Source organism: Schistocerca serialis, chromosome 1 (genome assembly GCF_023864345.2).
Source record: "Schistocerca serialis cubense isolate TAMUIC-IGC-003099 chromosome 1, iqSchSeri2.2, whole genome shotgun sequence".
Lineage (NCBI taxonomy): Eukaryota > Metazoa > Arthropoda > Insecta > Orthoptera > Acrididae > Schistocerca > Schistocerca serialis.
In genome coordinates this window covers 459,755,733-459,777,839 of record NC_064638.1, presented here as the reverse complement: position 1 = coordinate 459,777,839, position 22,107 = coordinate 459,755,733, and the positions used below count along the sequence as shown (strand labels likewise).

Sequence of the window (22,107 nt, the reverse complement as noted above, 5' to 3'; positions counted from 1 at the left end):
GGCTGACTCTTTTGGCCAAATATTTAAATGAGAGCACAATGTTCGTTAACTCTCTTCTCTTCTCTTCTCTCTCTCTCTCTCTCTCTCTCTCTCTCTCTCTCTCTCTCTCTCTCTCTCTGTGTGTGTGTGTGTGTGTGTGTGTGTGTGTGTGTGTGTGTGTGTGTGTTTCTACTGCCAAAGGAGAATTTTTCTGTTGAAAAGCTGGAATGTTTAGCTGTTTCTTCATTGTGCCTGTCTGCGACTCATGCCTCCTCTACATGGTGAACAGCAATTTATCCTTTTCATAAAATTTTTTTTATTCCATTCTGTGCTTTTCATTGCTTGATATTCAATAACCATCTTGGCTTCGAAGGAAAACTTTTCCTCGCATAAATCTAATCAAGTGTTGAAAACTGACCAGTAGTTTATTATAGTGCGTACAGTTTTTCTTCCTCAATAGAAGCTTATGTTGAGGTGAGCTAAAACAAGTATAACACATCTCCTTATGACACCATTACACTGCTTTGCAAGGACAGACTTCTGCATTCAGCATGGTCTCTGCACTTCTCTTTTCAAATGTATAAAATTATCTTTCTTATTGGTGGTTGCACATCTGTATGATGTTTATGGCTAAAATTCCAGTTGCGCAATGATTCAAATTCCATGTACTACTACATAGTCTCATTACGTGGACCCGTAGAATAGGTCTGCTTGGAGGAGGGGATGGGTATAACAATTCAATAGGATATACTACCTAAATTACTGTGATGTTGAAAACAATTCTTGGGCCAATGACTGCTTAATTTTACACTGTTAACCCCGTGAACAAAATGAAATTTGATTTCATTTCTTTATCTCTTGTCAACCATTATTAGGTGTTTGTGTATGACTGAGATGAGCTACTGCATGTCTTTTGAAGCTTCTTGCATTAAATGACGGAGATCTGAGGTCTAGATGCGAGTACAGACTGTTTCCAAAACAGCAACTCCAAATGGTGCAAACTGTGGAATTTAACAGGAACAACTTCTGGGACATCAACAGAATCTCCCTAACAGAGAGGCACATTTATCGAATGAAAGTGGATATAAGTTCTTTACTCTGACAGTACAAAGTCCTGATACATTGTATTTGCAGCTTGCCAAGCTATATGAGACTTTCACATTTGCTCCAATAAAAACTCCACTTGAAATGTGGAACTTCCTAATAGATTAAAACCATACACTGGACCACGACTTGAATCTGAAATCTTGTCTTTTGCAGGTAATGCACTTACCAACAGACCTATGAGGCAAAACTCACAACCTTTCCTCACAAATTTACATCTGCCAGCACCTCTCTCCTAATTTCCAAACTTCACTGAAGATCTCATGCATGTCTAGCACAACTACCATTCCTGGAAGAAAGGTAAAGTTCTGAGTTTCAGCCTCAGCCCATGACACAATTTTAATCTGATCTGCCAGGAAGTTTCAAAATACCACAAACTCCTCTGCAGAGTTAAAAGTATTCCTTTACGGATGTGTAAATATAACTCTTGTGAATCAATTGTTATTTGTAGGACATATTTTTGTGATTTTAAAACAATATATATCCATGATGAATTTTCACTCTGTAGTAGTGTGTGTATTGATTTGAAATTTTTGTGACAGATCAAAACTGTACTGAAGACTAGGACTTGATCCTGGGACCCAAATTCAACTCCCTGTCTGTCACCAATCTATGTCGATGTAGACTAGCATTTAGAAGCTAACTGAATAAGAAACACCAGCTTACAAACTTGAAAACCTTTCCTGTAGATAACAGATCAGAGGTACATTAGGAATTTCCATTCAGAAATTTGTAAAATTACAATTTTTAGTGAGCGGATTATAGTTCAATGGTTCGTTCAGCTCAACTGACTTAAGGTATCCACAGTTGCTGTGTGCCTCGCCTAGTAATTACTATTCTATTTTGTTATATCAAGCAAAAATGTGATCAATACATTAAGAGTATTTAGTAAAAGTATGTTCCACATGTTAAAAACTTGAGTTTCTTCACATGGTTTATCAACAGTATAAATGTGTGTTACTACTACAGAAGTCAAGTTTTTCCTTCCTCTTTACTTCTGCAAAGACGGCAGTCCTCTACCGGGTAGCAGTGTTTGAAAGCTACAGCAACCTTAAGACCACTGGTAACTGTCAAACTTGTTTGTAAGATTCAATGTTTCCTATTCATAGATTTGTCAAACAAGTGCGCATATGTACCAACAAAGACTGTCAAATTTAAATACACTTTTGACGCACCTTTCACACTGTGCATTGTGAAGTATTTTGGTGCTATTAGGAACAATTACCAATACAAACAAAAAAATTCTTGCATTGACTTCAGCACTGTGTATAAATAAGAGAAAGGAAATGAGCTTCTGGTCCAGGGAATGGCTCAAATTGTGAGATAAATACATATATAAATGTGTGCTAAAGGAAACATTACACTTGAAATCTGGTGATAACATTAACTATCTCCAAATGGACAGGCAAACTTATTTTACTTGTTAGAATTACTTTACACTTATGTTGAAACAGAAGACACAGTTGTGGGAAAATCTATTCTCTTCAACTAGGTCCTCTACTGAAGATTCATTAAAATACAATAATATGGGAACAAACACATCCTCCAGGGAAAAACCAGAGAGCTTCGATATTTTTATCTTATGGCACGCCCACTTGTATGTTGTGTGTAGAATATTCATTTTCTTCTTAACATCTTCCTGCCTAATTTACAACTGGGAAAGACCCAACACCTCTACTATTTTGGTGATTGCCACTATTCTTTTTGTTTTATCCTTATCTGTAATTTCCACACCTGTGGAAACCCACAACAGTGAGATAAACTGTAATAAAAAGTGTTTCTCATTAAAGTTGTATGGTGCAACATCAGCACAAACAACATCCACCATCTCGATAAATACACCATCAATCAAAATACCTATAAAACACAGTCTGTGTTTTACAAACAAAGCTTCACACTGTCAAGTAATTTAACAAACTAGTGAAGTTTGAGAAACTATTTGATTGTTTACAGGAGCCTTTAAAGCTTGCATGGAGTGTTTGGAAATTACTATCACTACTCTGAACCACATCAGAAATATAATGTTGATGTTTTCTAAAAAAAAAACTGTGTCAGTAGTAAACAAGCATTAACTGTATTAGAAGCCTCAATTACTCCATAAGTATCTGTATCTGTATACTAGTAGTAGTAGTAGTAGTAGTAGTAGTAGTTTGAGACTGATGTAGTTGTTTAATCATTGATTTTTTTTTCTCTCAGCATTACTTTATTCTTAACATTGTTTCTAAGGGGAAAATGGGGAAGTTCCTACTAAGGATGGTGTTCTTAACATAGCTGCATACTGTGGTTTAAATTTTGCTACCTCTAGCCCCTGTATTTTTATCCTTCCTTATTCAACCAATAAAGGGCAATTCTCAAGCCAACCAAGATGATTCACTGAACCATTAATGGTTCGAGGTTCCTGAGCTGGTTGCTCACATTTTCACAGGTCATCTAGGATTTCTCATAACTGCAAGTGAAACATATGAGATTTAAGATTCAGAGGTAAATTCTGAGATGAACATAGAGAGCCTTTAAGTATTCAGGAAACTGGTTCATTAAGTGTCAGATGTGATCAAGGGGCTGGGAGATGACAATTTTCAACTATCAACATGAAGCTACGTTATTCTAGGGTAAACTGAAACAAAGAGGATATGACATTAAAACATTTTCATTTGCACCACTAACAACAACATACACTTTGAATATGATCGACAAGTCTGAGCAACAAAAGTGGCACTTGTAGATATGAGTATGGAAGGCATCTCTTCCATCTTTCCTGCATGCTTCACCAAATGTTGCATTCTTGCCCTGGTCCTCAGATGGGAGAAATGTGTACACATCACAAAAAAACATTTGCAATACGCAAAAAAGTAGCAAAGTTTGTTAATCTTCCTATTTTTATATTCACATTTTCAGTGAAAAGAAAATTAACATTATTTTTGTGCATTTTACTTGCCGGAGACAACTGTATGAATTAAGTGCAGTGCTGGGCCCATAAACTCTGTTTGTGATAGGCTTTGTTTTGTAGTTGTTTATGTAAAGGCCATAAAAAAAAAGAGGATGGGGTTAATGACAAATGGTATTATTTATTAACTACACAGAAACATATTTCGGTCCAGTCCAGATATTCTGAATTTTTGTACATAAGGATGATTACATATAAAATTTTGTTATAATATTTTTGATGGATGATTATGAAGTAAATGCTCACACATTCACAGAAATACATAAATACATAAAATTGTGGTTTGCTTTCATTACAAAAAATTAGGTTGATGATGCTCGCTGATGAAAGGTATGTACTGTGAAATACACAAGCCATTGACAACTGAACAATGGCCCAAGTGCAACTGTTGTTGCCATGACTGCTTTGTTGTTCAAATTCAAAAAATAACGTGCCACACAACAAGTTATTAATCTGAACTTGGATCATCCTGTCCTAATGCCAGAGATTCAAAAGAATTACGTTCTGCAAGTGACCACGCCCTCCTTTTTCCGGAGAAGGGGAGGGGGGGGGGGGGGGGGCTGAAAGATGAGAAAAAAATTTAAAAAATAAAAATTTGCAAAATGAATGGTGTGGGGTGGTCCATCACCAGATCAATGACAGGCCAGGCAGCGTGCGGCCTGTGGGTGCCTCTCTACTACACATTCACAAGTCAAAGTAAAAGCTTCTCATTGGTAGTTACAAAAAAAGGGGATATGTGTGTGTGGGCATGTGTGCACGTGTGTGAGAAGCACAGGTGGAGCATTAACTCACTGGTCATTACATAGGTTGGTTTGAAGTACAGGTAATTTATAGAGGTAAAAATATATTTTTTTAAATGTAAATAATGGTGATGACATAAGTTTTTTGCTTTCAAAATAAAAAATTCAACAACAGACCAAAACTCTTGGTCTAGCGAAACAATGAGTTCCATGTTCTGTAACTGAAAATAAAAATTAGTAACAACATGTGTAATAAAATTATGAAATATTTTCTGTATAACACTATTTATGAAACTTCCTGGCAGATTAAAACTGTGTGCCCGACCGAGACTCGAACTTGCGAGGAGAGCTTCTGTAAAGTTTGGAAGGTAGGAGACGAGATACTGGCAGAAGTAAAGCTGTGAGGACCGGGCGTGAGTCGTGCTTCGGTAGCTCAGATGGTAGAGCACTTGCCTGCGAAAGGCAAAGGTCCCGAGTTCGAGTCTTGGTCGGGCACACAGTTTTAATCTGCCAGGAAGTTTCATATCAGCGCACACTCCACTGCAGAGTGAAAATCTCATTCTGGAACACTATTTATATTTCAAAGAAATTTTCCTATTAGTAAATTTCTGGTGTGCTGCAACATTCATATATTACAAAAGTTGCCACAAAAATCTGCCGTCCCTTACATACCCAAGCAGCTCCGACTCTGGCTGTAGAAAAGCATGAAAAATAAAAATTGAAGTTTGGGGAATACTGTTATGTAAAGGAATGTTGAAAAGGAAAGAGTATTGTGCCCTCCAGTATGGACCTAAAATGCAATCATATCTATTCTTATGCATACATGTTGCAGTTCATTTTCTTACTTCATGGTGTAATATGGCTTTGCAGTATTTACACTTGCTGAACCTTTCTTTATTATAGATTTGACACTTCTATCACATTATTAAAATGTAGATTCAATCCAATTATAACTTACATTTCTGGTTCTGAAATTAGCATTTCACATGACATGACACAAGAATGTCCCAAGTTTAAGTTTGACAGCTTTTATTTCTTGTATGCCATATGCAATAGGCCCTCATGTATGATACAAGTATTTATTTGTATATGAAGAAAACAGACTATATCTCACCAAAGAGAAAAGCAATATCATAACAATATTTCTGGAACAGATAGCCTATTACCAATTGAGCATCATAATCATAGTCATACCTTTTCTTTTGAGTTTCGAGACTTTGGCACATTGCAACACCTGCAAGGAGACATCCTCTTGATCGTAAATTTGAAAGCATCACCTCCCCAAATTTGTCAGACATATTCACCTGTAGAATTACAATTATACTAAAATAATGTATATGGGCAACAGAAAAAAATGGAAGTGCCATTTGGACTACTGTTGATACAATAAACTAATATTTTGTACTACTTGTTTGGTTTGCACAGTAGTAAAAACTACTTTTTTTTAACCCACCAACAAACTGTTCGCTAAATTCAACAAATGCAAACAAATACACATTGAGATTTTGTAAAACATTTTCCTAAACAATTCTTAGTCATTCAGATGTAATAGTGGACAACATAATATCAAATTTATTACAAATGCTGAAGACACAGAAGTAACTAAAATTTAGTGACATATCTCAAAAGTCCTTTGACTTCAGCATGAGGATAAACAATAAACCAAATGCTATTGTGTCAAACACTCATGTGCGCCAGATTGTGGTGATTAACAAAGGTTCAATGCCAGAGGGATAGGTTGTAAGGGCAATTAAAAAAGCCCCAACAGATAAAATTTGGAGGAAATTAAGTCAAGAGCAAAATACACAAGAAAAGGTGTAAAAAAAATTATAGTAAATTGAATGATATACACGAAAAAAATATAAAAATATTTAAAGAAGTGTATCTGTGGATGGACTGATACCAAAAAGAGAAGGCAGCATAGTGGAAAATTTGAGCTAAGTATAGGAACAAGGGTGAAATGACAGACTGACTGCTGGATTTTGAGTTTCTACTCTGGAGAGGAGGAGGAGGAGAAAGATATCTACAATTCTGTATTTTTAAGTATTCTATTGAATTTGCATAACCGATTAAAAGGAAAATTCCACACAGAAATGTGAATAATGTAAAAGCAGACAAATGAGCTGACCAGTACTTACCTAATTACAGTCAGTCTCTCTCTCTCTCTCTCTCTCTCCCCCCCCTCCCTCCCACACACACACACACACACACACACACACACACACACACACACACACACACACACACACACCTTTTCAGAAATTTGTTCCTTCGTCAGGGGGGAGAGAGAATGGAGGAAAAACAGAGAAAGTGGATGCAGGTCTCACAACCTACATTACGAGGTAACAAGGAGAAGGTAAATAAATCTGTCCTATGAAGCACATTTTGCAAGATTATTTGTCACTTCTGTAATTCTGACAATGATCTGTGTGCATTAAAAGACCAAGCTGCACTGTGGTGCACTGTCCACCCACAGATGTGTGTCAACCTGTAACTGCCTGAGTTGTCAAAGAAAGCCAAGAAGACACCACCTAAAACAAATATGACATCAACAGCCATATACAAATGAACTAATGTAAGAAGCATAAATTGGGCCAATAATCCAAAAATATTAATATTGCATGGGGAGAGACAGGGACTGTATGGAGAACGTGTAAGGGCTTCCCCAAGAAACTTCTGCAGTGAAGGCAAAACAAACTTTGCAACAAGTAGGCCTGGCCACTTGTTGACAATGTTGTTTCGAGTATGTTTCTTTGGGAAGCCCTCACATATCCTCCATAGTCCCAATTGCTCCCCATGTGATTTTAATATTTTTGGAGCCCCAAAGAAAGACATTTGCGGTCGTCGATTTGCTTCAGCTGAAGAGATGCTTGCCTGGGTACAATCAGGGTTCCATATGCGACTCCAAAAATTTTACCACGAAAGTATTGATCATCTTGTCTCACAATGGGCTAAATGTATCAACAGTAATGGTTGTTGTAACTGCGACCAGGACGGTCGCGGGGTAGCAATGACGGAAAGTGCGGCGGGACCCGCGGAGAGGCCCGCAAACAACAACACAACGGAAGAGGACGGACACGACCAACGAAGGACAGAATGAATACAAGACCGAACAACAGAGTCACAAGGAAACAAACACGTCCACTCGTACACAAACCAGGAAGTAAGCAGTCTAGCGCAAAGCGAGGTGTAAACCGACGTAAGTGAGATTCGACTGACTGGCTGAGTGAGAGGCCGGCGCTTAAGTGCGCTATCAGAGGCGCCGCTATTGGCCGCTGGGACCAAGTGTTCAACTGTGGCGCCCTCACACTAAAAGCGGGCCAGGAGGCGCGTGCCGCCACAGCTTACAGCGTGATGGTGCAGAGACCTCTATGGGCCTTCAACGTCCATGACGTCTGGCGTGGATTCAAATTCCGCGGTGCATGGTACCAGAATGGTGATTATTTTTAAAATAATAAACAGATTACTTGCTTTTTAACATGTCTATTTTTCATTTCGCTGCCCCCTTACATATCCACTTATCACCCAGAATATTATGATCACTGGCCTACTACCACATCTGTCCAGGCAGTAGCAGCATAACCTGGTGAGGAATGCCTGCTAGTCAGACACATGCACAGTGAACGCAGTATCAGTGAGCATGATGTCTGTACGTACAATGGGGAGGAACGTGATCTATGTGAGTGTGATCGATGGTAGATTGTGATGGTCCGGGGGGTTGGCATGAGCATTTCGGAAATTCCACGACTTGTCAGGCATCTGAGGAGTGCTGTGGCGAGCGTCTTCAACACTTGGCAAAACCAAGATGGGACCACGTCCAGATGTGGATTTGTGCAGCCACCCTTCATTACAAATGCCTGATGTCACAGGTTGGGTAGACTAGTAAAACAGGACAGACAGCAAACTGTGGTGTAACCAACATCAGACTTTAATGCCGGCGAGAGTACAAGTGTGTCTGAACACACAGTGCACTGCAGCCGATGGTCCATGCATGTGGCAACGTTAACACCATGACATCAGCAACTATGACTGAAATGGGTATGTGACCATCGGCAATGGATGCTGGCGCAGTGGTTGCATGGTCTGATTAATCCTGATACCTTTTTCTTCATGTTGATGGGAGGGCGCAAATGCATCCTCTTCCAGGGCAACAGCTCATTGACACCTGTTCTGTATCACAGAGACAAGCTGGCAGCAGCTCCATTATGTTCTGGGGAACATTCACATGGGAATACAGGAGTCCAGTGAAGCTCGTGCAAGGAGTATTGTAGACTGGTTGCATACCACATACACTCATTCATGACAAGCATGTTTCTCGATGGCAGTAGCATTTTTCAACAAGACAATGCACCATCTCACAAACCAGGAGTGGCGAGTTCCCATTGATGTGCTGGCACCCAACACGCCAGATCTGAACACATCTGGGCTGTGATTGTGTCAGAGCTCATCGCCAGCTTCCCCAAAATTTACGGGTATCGGGTGACTTGTGTGTGTAGATGTGGTGCCAACTCCCTCCAGTGACCTACCAAAGCCTCATTACCTCCATGGCATGACATGATACCATGACGCACCTCAGACAGGAATGCAACTGTCACATGGAACGTAAACCACATCAATCCAGAGGAATAGCAGGGCACAGGTGGGGGGAGGGTGGGGGTTGGAATCTGTGGGTGGAGAGGGTGTGGGGAAAGTAGGTTACCATAGGTTGAGACAGAGATAATTTTGGGAGCAGAGAATGTGTTGTGCTGATGGGAAGGATCCTGATGGCTCTGATGGTGAAGCAGCTATTGATATCACAGATGTTATGTTCAGCTGCATATTGTGCCATAAGGCAGTTTACTTTGCTCTTGGCCACAGTTTGGCAGTGGCCATTCATCCATCTGATGGAAAGCTGGTTGGTATTCATACAGATATAAAAAGTTGTGCAGTGATTGCAGCATAGCTGGTATATGACATGACTGCTTTTGCAAGTGGCCTGGCCTCTGATGGGCTGGGACAAGCCTGTGACAGGACTGGAATAGGAAGTGCTGGGTTCAAAGGAAGGGACCAGAGGAAGGACAGTGAGGCCGTACAGTGAGTAGCATCTATCTTTTCCTTATACTGTTGGTATTCCAACCAGGAGTTTTCATTGTTTTTTTTCTTGCATCCCACAACCTTGTGATGTGTTCCTTTGCTACTATTCTCTATACCATCACTCTTCTCATTGTCCATTCCTGTGTTTATTCACTGCCTTCCAAAATGCACACGCTTCTGAGCTACACTGTATCAGCAATTTCATCCATGCACAACACACAGCTGTGTGACTGCGTGGATTGTTGTTGAAACATTTTATGCCTCAAATTCTCCCCTTCGATAATGATAATCATTCCTATTGATCCCACTTCCTCTCTCATTCTTGCATATTTTCCACACTTACCTGTGCCACATGAACTTGTGATGCTCATCCTAACTGATCCTCCTTCCCCTCTCTTCCCTTATCCCAACACGTGCATACTCCATTCTTTCCCTTTCCCTTTTCTATCATATCTGTATGTTCTTAACATACTTTTATGTAGTTTCACGCCTTTTGCACATTTTATATATTCTTTCGTATCTGTGTGTGTTTTTGCATGTCTTTACCTACTCATTACATCTCTATTCTGTTATCTAGCTACCCTAACAAGATTTTCGATTGCCTATTTCTGTGTCATTCCCATTTCCCCAACCCCATCTCTGCCACAACGGACCCCTGCTCCAGCTTTCTGCTCTAGTTCAGAAAAATATCCCTTTCCCTGGCTAAATCCAAGTCTCAAATACAGTTTCTTAAATGCTACCTAAACCACAGAATTCCCCCACCCCCAAACAGCCTAACCAAAAACATTTCTTTCTCTGGATCCTGCCCCTGTTTTAACAATGATCTTCACCTTTTCAGATTCCGTCAGTCTCTGGCCCCCACACACCTGGTACTGCAAAAACTCATCTCCATGGCACAAGCAACCCAAACCAGCTCTGTTCCCTCTGCAAGATACTGCTACTGTTCAATTCCTGCTACACACCTCACATCTCTGACATTGAATCCCTTGCTCTCCAGAACCTGGAGCGATTCAGCAGGTTATCCAACCTGCTGACATCCTGCACCCCATCAGGGCATCACTATCCAACCCCGATCCAATCCACCACAGCATTCCTTGCCCTGCTGATCTTTTCAACATGCCACATCCTCCAAAACTCCCTACCAATATCCACCAAATCCAGAGCCAAAACATTCCCATAACACAGTTGTTAACCTCTCCCCCAAAATCCTCAGCCCTCAGAAGTTTCAGTTCTATCCAAAGGCCTCACCTTTAGCCATACACCCAAATTGAACAATGTTGCAGTTGTCAAAGACCTACTCTCCTCTTCCTATCCCTGCAGTGGAAACACTCATTTGCCACCAGTCCCACCAACAAAAGCCAACCTAATCCCAACATTGAACCCTACCTATCCCAGTTCATACCTCCATCCAACCGTGATCCTTCCCACATTCCACCGAACCATTTGCTAGTCACTTTCAGGAATTCCTTACCTCCAACCTTTTATCCAATCATTCTGTATGTTCCATTGTAGCTGGTTATTGTACCCCACTGAAAGAATTTTGGCCCTCACTGACCAACACTATCAACCAACTGGTAATATGTCCTCTAATGTCAAAGATACCAACCACTTCCATCATCCCTTTACCTCTAGGATCATTAGTTGTCACTGTTGACATCACTTCTGTAAACACAAACAACCCTCATAATCATGGTCTTACTGCTACTGAACACTACCTTTCCCAATGTCATTCAGACTACGAACCCCCTATCTCTTTCCTCAAATACCTTACTAATTTCATCCTACCTCACAACTACTTCTCTTCAGAAAAGAAGGTATACAAACGAACTCAGGGCACAGCCATGGGTATCTACATGGCACCATCCTATACCAACCTGTTTGTGGGCCACCTAGACGATACCTTTGTAGCCTCTCAAAATGCCAAACCTCTAGTCTGGTTCAGGTTCACTAATATCTTCAAGTGCAGTGACAAGAATTCCCTTGCCCAGTATGCAGAGTGTCTCACTACGGCCTTCACAGACAGGCACTATCCTTCAATCCCCCAGACCTAGTCAGCAAATAGATCTGTACCATTTCCCCACAAACCCTCTATCCTCCCACCACAAGAACCGGCCAAAAAGAAGTGCCCTTTTCATCGCCCAACACCACCCCGGAATGGAATAACTGAAATGTACACTTCATCAGGGCTTTGATTACCTATCATCATCCCCTGAAAAGAGGGACATCCTACCAAAGATCCTTCCCACCCCTCCTAAAGCAGAGCTTCGTCACCCACCCAAACTCCTCAACATCCCAGTCCACTCCTATGCCACTCCCAATCTCAGCCCCTTGCCACAAGGATCATATCCCTGTGGAGGATCCTGCTCAGTCGACCCACCCAGTACTTCCCATTCCAGTCTTGTCACTACTGGTTTATCCTATTCCATCAGAGACCAGGCCACCTGTGAAAACAGCCATGTTATTTATCAGCTCTGCTGCAATCACTGCTTTTTATATTGGTATGACTACCAACCAGCTTTCTACCAGATGGACAAATGGCCACTACCAAAACAGTGGCGAAGAGCAAAGTAGACCACCCTTTGGAACAACACGCAGCTGAATATAACATGTTTGATTTCAAGGGCTGCTTCAGTACCTGAGCCATCTGGATCCTCCTCTCCACCACCTGCTTTTCTGAACTGTGCAGATATGAGTTAACCTTGCAACACATTCTCCACTCCCAAAAATACCTCTGCCTCGACCCATGGTAACCTACTGTCCCCACACTCTCCACCCAACAGTTTCCACCCCTCCCGACCTATCATCTCCTGCCTATTCTCATCCCCTCACCCTCTTTGTGTAACACCCTCTGTCAACCCCCCCCCCCCCCCCCCACACACACACACAAAATTTGTCCTTTTTCATCCCCCCCCCCCCCCCCACACACACACACACACAGACACAGGATTAATGAATATTTTAGTTGTTAACTTCTTATATAAAATCCACAACAGATCAAATAGTAATTAACACTTAGCAACAACATTACAAAGCAGAAATAGCGAAGACTAGACTCTGAAACCCCTATGTTCGAACCCTAAGTTTCCATATTGAAGCCACAAACTGACAAGCACATATCAAGACAAAACTTACAGTGGCCAAAAAATCGAAATATTTAGAAATTATTTAAAAAAGATGTGGTGCTGGAAAGATATCTGAGAAATTCAGTACCTTCCAAATACAATTAAATGTTATTTTGATGTAGTTTTTACACTTATAATTACGAAGCAAAACCACTCAAACAACTGGATAACTTCAGGTATGGTATAAGATAATTGTGCACAGAAACAATTCCTGTACAGAATTTGCACAGAAATGATTCCTGTACAGAATTACTAAAATGTGTAAACAACACCTGAATTTGATAAGAACTGTAAAAAAACTATAAAACAATACTCAGCAAGGTAACGAAAAGTACCACAATGCTGGGAAATGACAGATAAATAAGAGACACACCAAATAAAATGAAAGCTGCTTGGAATATCGTAAAAAACGAAAGGAGGACTAACAAAATTAAAACTGATTACATACAACTATACGAAAATTCGCAAACCTTCATCAAACCGCAGGATGTACCTATTGTGAACAACAAACATTTCGTAAATTCAGCAGAAAACCTTATTAAAAAAGTATCACTAATAAACATTACACACACCCCACCTCAAAAATTAGGCAGCCACATAACACAATATTTCTCATTCCAACAAATAGAGAAGAGGTACAGCAATAAACCAAACTACTAAAATCAAAACACTCATCACAAATAAATAATATACCAAATTTTGTTGTTAAAAATGTTCAGACAATCTCTGAACCACTGCCTTATATTGTAAATCTGTCTATATCAACTGGCAGCTTCCCAACATGTAAAAAAATTTCTACAGTGAAACCACATCACAAAAAAGGAAGCCATTAAGAGGTATTAAATTGTAAACCTATGTTTCTATTGTCTGTATTTTCAAATATTCCTCAAAAGCATTGTTATGAAAGACTAATTTCTTAAATAAATTTCAGTACTAACAGCATCATAGTATGCCTTCAGAAGAAATCAGTCAACAGAAACAGCAATCTTTTCTTTGCTACATGAAATACTTAAAGACACCAGATTCACAGCAACTTACCTTGAGCATGCTGCTAGACTTATCAGAGGCATGGACACCATCAGTCACAATAAATTACTTAATACAATTGAGAATTGGGGTATTAGGGGAGCAGCTTGTAAATGGTTTTACTCATACCTTCAGAAAACAGTTCACAAAGACAACACATGAAGTAAATGACACAATCCATACCCATCTATATCTAAGAGGTCAGCACATCTAAGTGCCATGTAGGGGACCGATTTCTGGTACTGCCAGGAAATTTTCCTTGGTGAGATGGCTGAAACAGGGTGCATTCATGCTCGTGAAGCCAACTGAGGAGCTACTCGAATGCGCAGTGGCGCTTCCAACATCAATGCCTGGGAGAGCGGTGTGCTGACCACGTGCCCTCCATACCACATCCTGACAGATGACAAGGTGATCAGTCAGGCCTGACAGGCTCATCTAGGCCCAGAATGTGAAACTACTACTTATGAAATGCCTACCAGTTGGTTTATTACAAGTCGAATATGGACATCTTCAAGGTCCCAAAATGGGTCTATTCTTGTTTTTATATGTAAATTATTTGGATATAGAAGCTTTCGAAATGTGGTGCTACAGAAGAATGCTGAAGATTAGTTGGGTAGATCACATAACTAATGAGGAGGTACTGAATAGAATTGGGGAGAAGAGGAGTTTGTGGCACAGCCTGACTAGAAGAAGGGATCGGTTGGTAGGACATGTTCTGAGGCATCAAGGGATCACCAATTTAGTATTGGAAGGCAGTGTGGAGGGTAAAAATCGTAGAGGGAGACCAAGAGATGAATACACTAAGCAGATTCAGAAGGATGTAGGTTGCAGTAAGTACTGGGAGATGAAGAAGCTTGCACAGGATAGAGTAGCATGGAGAGCTGCATCAAACCAGTCTCAGGACTGAAGACCACAACAACAACATTTGGATATAAACAGTAACAGCAAACGACACCAATTTCCAGATGATAACTCCATCTCAAATACAGGAACCATCTCAAATACAGGAAGTATCAATGAAACCTTTGGAAAAAAAAGGCTGTCACAAGGAGTACAGTAAACTACTTTGATGCAAACAATTTGATTATAAACCTTGGGGGCGGGGGTCAGATGCAATGGGCATATTCACCACCCAGAATACGACACCAGCTAATCTTCATATTGAAATTAATGGGCAAACAATTCAAAAACCAGAATGTATAAAATTTCTTGGTACATGGTTACAACATGAAATGGCATACTCATGTAGTCTACATAAATGGGAAACTAAGTAAAACATGTTTAATACAAGGATGATTCAAATATAAAAGGTCATTCCAATTAAACATTTCTTGATTTATCGCTTAAACAACTGAAACCTTCAGTTTTTCTGTACATAACTACCTGCATGCTCTACACACTTCTGCCAGCTGTTTGGAAGCTTGAACTTTCCTTGTTCATAAAATGTTTGAGGGTGCACACCAACCAATTGTGCACATGCTCCTCAATGTCTTCATTCTTTTTGAATGTTCCTCTTCGTGTGATTCTTCCATGAATGCAAACAAAAAATAGTCAGGAGGGGGAGAGGGACCAAATCTGGACTGTAGGGAGGGTTTCCTAGTGCATGTCCTCCAATTCGACCCTTGTCAAATTCGCTATGTGAGGCTTGGCATTGTCATGGAAAAGGATGACATCTATGATTCTGTCAACATAGAGATCATTAAATACGAAGTTCAAGCTCAGTACGTTTGAAGGATGGGGAAGGAAATTGGCCATGTCCTTTCAAAGGAACTGTTAAGATGCTTAATCAAGCAATGCAAAGTACAAGTGCGTGTGCAGCCCGCCTAGAGAGGTTGCCTTGCAACCTGGATGGACGGCACAGCAAGCGCTGTGCGAACAACAGCCTCACTTATGTATACTGTCTTATTGTATGATCACCTGTGAGATTATGTAATGATGTGATCTATAGTTATGAGATCTTGCACTGTTATATACTTCATTCAATGTCACTGTGGAACTCTTCCTGTGGAAGCAGAATAAAACTTGGCTGGTGATACTTCTGATATTATATCTGCACAATGTTATACCATACTTTGTGACAAGTGTTGTATTCTACTCTGCGTGTTTCATTTCTTTGCTTTGATATACACCCAACACGTGAGTGGAAGAAATTCTTCAATCTCTTGTTGAACAACTCCAAGCTCACACCGACCAGCAGCAGGCTCTCACTGTGGCACTAAACAATTTGGCAGCATCAGTGACGCGCAAGGTTCCATCACCACTGATTTAAGCCCCCACCGTTTCCTCCATATGGTGATTCTGCAGATGATTGGGATGCATATGGAAAATGCCTTTTGCGACATTTTCAAGCTTTTGAAATAGTCGAGCCCAACTTGTGTAAGGCTTTATTTTTGCCATGGTTTTCTCCTTATGTTTATCACTTTTTATGTCAACTAGCTCCTCTTCAGGGATCAGCCAGTCTCTCTCTTGATGAAATGTGTCAGCTGGTCTCTAATTATTATCACTGCAAACATACTCATGTTATTATTGCTCACATTGAGTTCTACCACAGTCAAAAGCAAACACAACAGTCATACAGAGCTTGGGCAGTGGAACTTCAAGAGCTTAGCCATTGTTGCCAATTTGTTACCAGGGCCAACAGGATTCATATGCTGATTTGATTATTCGTGAAGATATAATATGCCTGAAATCTGACAGGGAAGTACATGAATGTGCTTTACAATGTGAAAATCCCTCTCTCAGAAGTGTTCTGAATATTGCCCAGTCTTCTGAAGTATCTAGGGCAGCAGCAAATCCAATAGAAGCATTGATGTGAACGTTTTTTCTCAAGTGATGGTAGCCGCAAACAAATTGTGCATTGAAGCACTTGTGATGGACAATATTTTAAAAATGCAACCGGACATGGGTGCAGTAGTGACTTTGTTAAATTCTCAAACCTATGTGAATCTTGGATCACCAGAGACATCCCCCGTCTCTCATTGGTTAGTGAGTTATAACAATCAACAAATATCCATATTGGGACAGTTTTCTACTTCTGTAGTGAACACAGCAGTTGTTTGGCCTTTGACCTTTCTAGCAGTGTATGATGCCATACTGAAATCTTATTTGAGTTTAACGGCCTCAAAATTTTTGGCTTCTCTATTTCTGAAGAAGTGCATGTGGTACTGGATCCATTTCTGCACCAACAATTGTGCATGCTCTGCTCAGAATATTCCTCCCTGCTTCCAGGAGGTTCAGGGTGTGCTACAAAATTCGAGGCTCACATCACAATGAAACCAATGGCACACCCCCAGTTTTTTTTTCACGCCCTTCCAGTCCCAGTAGCTTTACGAGATGATGATGATGATTATTGGTTTGTGGGGCGCTCAATTGCACAGCCATCAGCACCCCGTAGACTACGAGCTGAGGAAGTGGCTTTACAGGAGCAAGTAAAATTGGAACCAGATCAACTGACATCTTTGGGTGTTATCAGGCACATCTCCTCTAGTGAATGGTCTGTCCCATTGGTAATTGCCAAAAAACCTAACAGCAACCTTCAGATCTGTAGTGATTTTAAAGTGAGTGTAAATTCACAGTCTATTACTGAAACCTATCCAGTACCATGTCCATATTAACTCTTTATCACGGCTTTCCAGGGGCCAATGTTTTTCCAAAACAGACTTGTCAGAAAGCTACTTACAACTGCCTCTGGATGACAATTCCAAATGTGTCTTCATAGTGAATACCCCCTTTGGGTTGTATCAATATGAGCACCTGCCATTCATCATGGCTAGCATCCATACCATTTTCCAGCAATGTTTGGAGCAACTCACATCCTCTGTGCTGGAGCGCATTAACTACCTGGATGGTATTGTGGTCTCAGGTTTCTCAAAAGACGAACATGTGTTTTGCGGAATCTTAATGCCTTGTTCACGGTGATATAGGCCGCCAGTTTGAAATCTAACTTGGACAAATCATAATTTTTTCAGCCACCTACCATTTGTCCCGGCCTTGAAGTCCCACATCCTGGTGTCACATTTTGGTACTAGCATGTCTATACCATTACGGCTTTGCCTCGTCCTACCAATGACAAAGAGTTGCAAGCCTTTCTCTGAAAGATTGTGTACTACCATAAATTTCTTCCTTGTGCAGCCACCTTGGACCAGCCACTTCAAGCTCTCTTACATAAAGATGTTGCTTTTCACTGGTTACCCACCTACTTGTGTGCTTTTACCCTATTGTGTAGGCTTCCAAAACTATGTATCAATGCAACAGCGCTACTTGCAGATAGAAAAAGAAGCCCTTGCTTACATACACTCCAAAAACATTAATGTATTAAATAAACTTCTGGTTTCTCGTTTCAATCCTTCAGCATCTTTACCGGAAAAACCAGCCCATCACCTGCAATGCCGCACTCTGTTTCTGTCATGATACAACTATGAGATTACATTTCAAATCGCAACACAACATGCTAATGCGGATGGTCTTTCTATATTGCCAACTGGCCCAAATCCAGCATTTATGAGGATGAGAGGTTATGTTTCCATTTAGACATAGACACCAAAAACACCATGGATGGTTTTCTCTTTACCAGTTTTCAGATTCCAGTGGCTGTCACAGCCAATCATATCTTATGTCAGATTGTGCAATCTGCCCACCACAGCTGGTCAGATTAATCAACCGGCCTAGCATCGGATCCTTTGCATGATTATTACGCTCTCCACCACTGCCTCTCAATTCCTGTTGGTGTGTTACTGTTGGCTACCAAAGAGTCAGTGCCCAGGTTTGTGATCCTGTCTGCACTGTGGCAGTATGTCATATGCCTCTTGTACCTGAACCATTACGGCGTTTCTCGTACAAAATTGATGGCCTGTTGCCATGTTTTCACCAGGTAGTGAAATGAGATCACATGCATTGTGATAGTCTTTCCACACAGTAAGCCATCCATTAAGCAGCACCACGGGCCTCTCTCTTCCCATGGCCCGCCCCTCAGTGCTGCTGGAAGCATCTTCATGCAGATTTTGTGGGTCTGTTCCGTAACTCCTTTTGGCTTGTAGTAGTTGATGCTTTCTCAAAAATTCCTGATGTGGTCTGTTGCCCATTCACGTCCATTGCAGCTACTGTGAAAGGCCTCACGAAGATTTTTTTTCCATAGGATTCCCATACATGCCTGTGACGGACGATGGCCCATAGTTTGTGACTCAAGACTTTTTTTTACAAAGTGTGGCATCTGTCATGTTACGTACCCTTCCTTTCGTCCCCAGTCCAATGTAATGGCAGAGCGGCTGGTCTGTACATTCGAAATCCAAATGAAAAAACGTATCACACAATTTTCTCCAGAGGAAGCCTTCAATAGTTTTTTTTGAGTTCACATAGATTCTCTCCAGTCAGCGAGTGTAGTGAACACACAACTGTTTCATGACCTCTCACCCTGTATGCAGCTTCATCTGCTCCAGCCAATGCCCGGACATCTACTGGGGCTTGCCTTGCAATTCCTTCCAGGATCCGCCACCCAGACCTGCAGATTTGGCAGGTGCTCTAAGTGGATACCAGGGGTCAGTCATCACTGCCAAGACCACCACCTCTGTGCTGTGGACACCTCTGATGGCTTGGCGTCATGACAATATGATCAGATCCAGCCATGCATGACTAAGATCACACCAGAGAGCGCTCCACTCCTGCGGCCACCTCCACCATCTGCATGATCCACACCTCCTCTGGCCCCCGCGCCATGCCTTCTTCATTCTGGGTGCTACCACTGCTGGATGGAGTAGTCAGCGCTAAATCGCCTCCATCTATGCAGCCCCTGTTGCAACTGCTGCCTCCATCACCGAATGCCTGCCCAGATTGGACATGGTTCCAGCTCCATCATCATCAGTGCTCCCTTACAGCCTCTCACTGGTGAATGGGCACCACACCTGCCTGCGCCAATTCAGACCATATTCTCCTGTGGCAGCACAACACATCCACCAGCAGTCACCGCTACTGATCTCCACAGTGAACACTTTCCCCCAAGGGAAAACGAGTGTTCTAGTCTGTAGCGTGATCTATTACTGTGGAAGCAGAATAAAGCTTGATTGGCGTTATTTCTGATAACAACAGGAACCATTCTGGTGTTTGACTGGAGTGAGTTAGGGAAATTATGGAAAACCTAAATCTGGGTGGTCAGACACAGATTTGAACCGTTGTCCTCCCTGATGCTAGTCCAGTGTGCTAACCACTGAGCCACTTCGCTCTGTCACTGATACAAAGTACAGCTGGTACATCATCTGGTTGACACCCAGAAAAAGACTTTGTAATAACACACTGAGGCTTAGCTTACTTCATTTTTGTGATGGAAAAACACTCACCTTACATAATGCTCCACATCACAAGCACAAAAATACCCCCCCCCCCCCCCCCCCCCCATCTACATCATATTAGCTCCATGGCAGAAGGTTCATCCCAATGCACCAGTTATTAGGTTTTCTTCCTCTTAAAATCTGAGAAGGATTTTCAGTTTTTACGACTTCAGCTGTTTCTCAACACAACTGACACCAATACTTATTTCAGTCATTTTTTCGGCGGTATGAGGATTAATCTGGGGCAATTCTCCTAGGTTTCCCTTTGTCAAGGAACATTTGAAAATGGAGTTAAGCATTTCAGATTTGCTTTGCTACCCTCAATTTCAGTTCCTCTCTCATTCTCTAGGACTGGACACTAACTTTGGTGCCACTAACAGCCTTTACATATGACCAGAATTTCTTTGGGTTCTGTGGAAGACCACTTGACAATATTGTGGTATGGTAGTCACTGAAGGCATCATCATGCATTGCTCTCTTGACAGCCAAATGTATTTCATTCAACATCTTTATATCTATAGCCCCACCCTTTGTTTTGCACCTATTAGGCAGTAATCTCCGTTTCTTCAGAACTTTCTTTACAGTGAATGTATACCATAGAGGTTCCCTTCCATTATGAACTGTTCTACTGGGTACATATCTATTCAGTGCATGGTCAACCATTCTTTTAAACTTGAGACAGAATTCCTCTACATGCTCCAGCCCTGTGCTGAAAGTTTTAAGTTCCTCACTGAGATATGACATTAATGACCTTTTTTATCCATTTTACTGAACTTTTTGTTTGTTTTAGTTGTTCTCTTATAATCACTGTTGCCACAACTGTGTCATGGTCACCGATACTAGTTTCCATGTGGACATTCTCAAAGAGATCAGGTCTATTTGTTGTCATATATTTCCATCATGAGTGGAGTTCCTAAATACACTATGTGATCAAAAGTATCTGGGTACCTGGCTGAAAATGACTTACAATTTCATGGCACCCTCCATTGGTAAGGCTGGAATTCAATATGGTGTTGGCCCACCCTTAGTCTTGATGAAAGCTTCCACTCTCACAGGCATCTGTTCAATCAGCTGCTGGAAGGTTTCTTGGGGAACAGCAACCCATTCTTCATGTAGTGCTGCACTGAGGAGAGGTATCAATGTCAATCGGCCTTCTAAAACATCCCAAAGGCATTCTACAGGATTCATGTCAGGACTCTGTGCAGGCCAGTCCATTACAGGGATGTTAGTGTCATGTAACCACTCTGCCACAGGCTGTGCATTATGAACAGGTCAGGTGCTCGGTCGTGTTAAAAGATGCAATTGCCATCCTCGAATTGCCTTCAACAGTAGGAAGCAAGAAGGTGCTTGAAACATCAATGTAGGCCTGCGCTGTGATAGTGCCACGCAAAACAAGTGGTGCAAGCCCCCTCCATGAAAAACAGGACCACACCATAACACCACCGCCTCTAAATTTTACTGTTGGCTCTACATACGCTAGTAGATGATGTTCACCGGGCATTCACCATATCCACACCCTGCCACCAGATCGCCACATTGTGCACTGTGATTCATCACTCCACACAACGTTTTTCCACTGTTCAATCGTCCAATGTTGCACTCCTTACACCAAACAAGGTGTATTTTGGCATTTACCGGCATGATGTGTGGCTTATGAGCAGCTGCTCGACCACGAAGTCCAAGTTTTCTCACCTCCCGCCTAACTGTCATAGTACTTGCAGTGGATCCTGATGTATTTTACAATTCCTGTATGATACTCTGGATAGATGTCTGCCTATTACGAATTATGACCCTCTTCA

General features: G+C 41.3%; 1 protein-coding gene across 1 annotated transcript in view; it reads right to left on the bottom strand.

The window, feature by feature from the left end:
* LOC126473211 (leucine carboxyl methyltransferase 1-like) overlaps window positions 1–22,107 on the bottom strand; it is a 61,763-nt gene that overhangs the window by 24,491 nt on the left and 15,165 nt on the right. Inside the window, 1 exon segment of the mRNA XM_050100124.1 lies at window positions 5,962–6,071. Within this exon segment, the coding sequence (XP_049956081.1) occupies window positions 5,962–6,071 (110 nt within the window).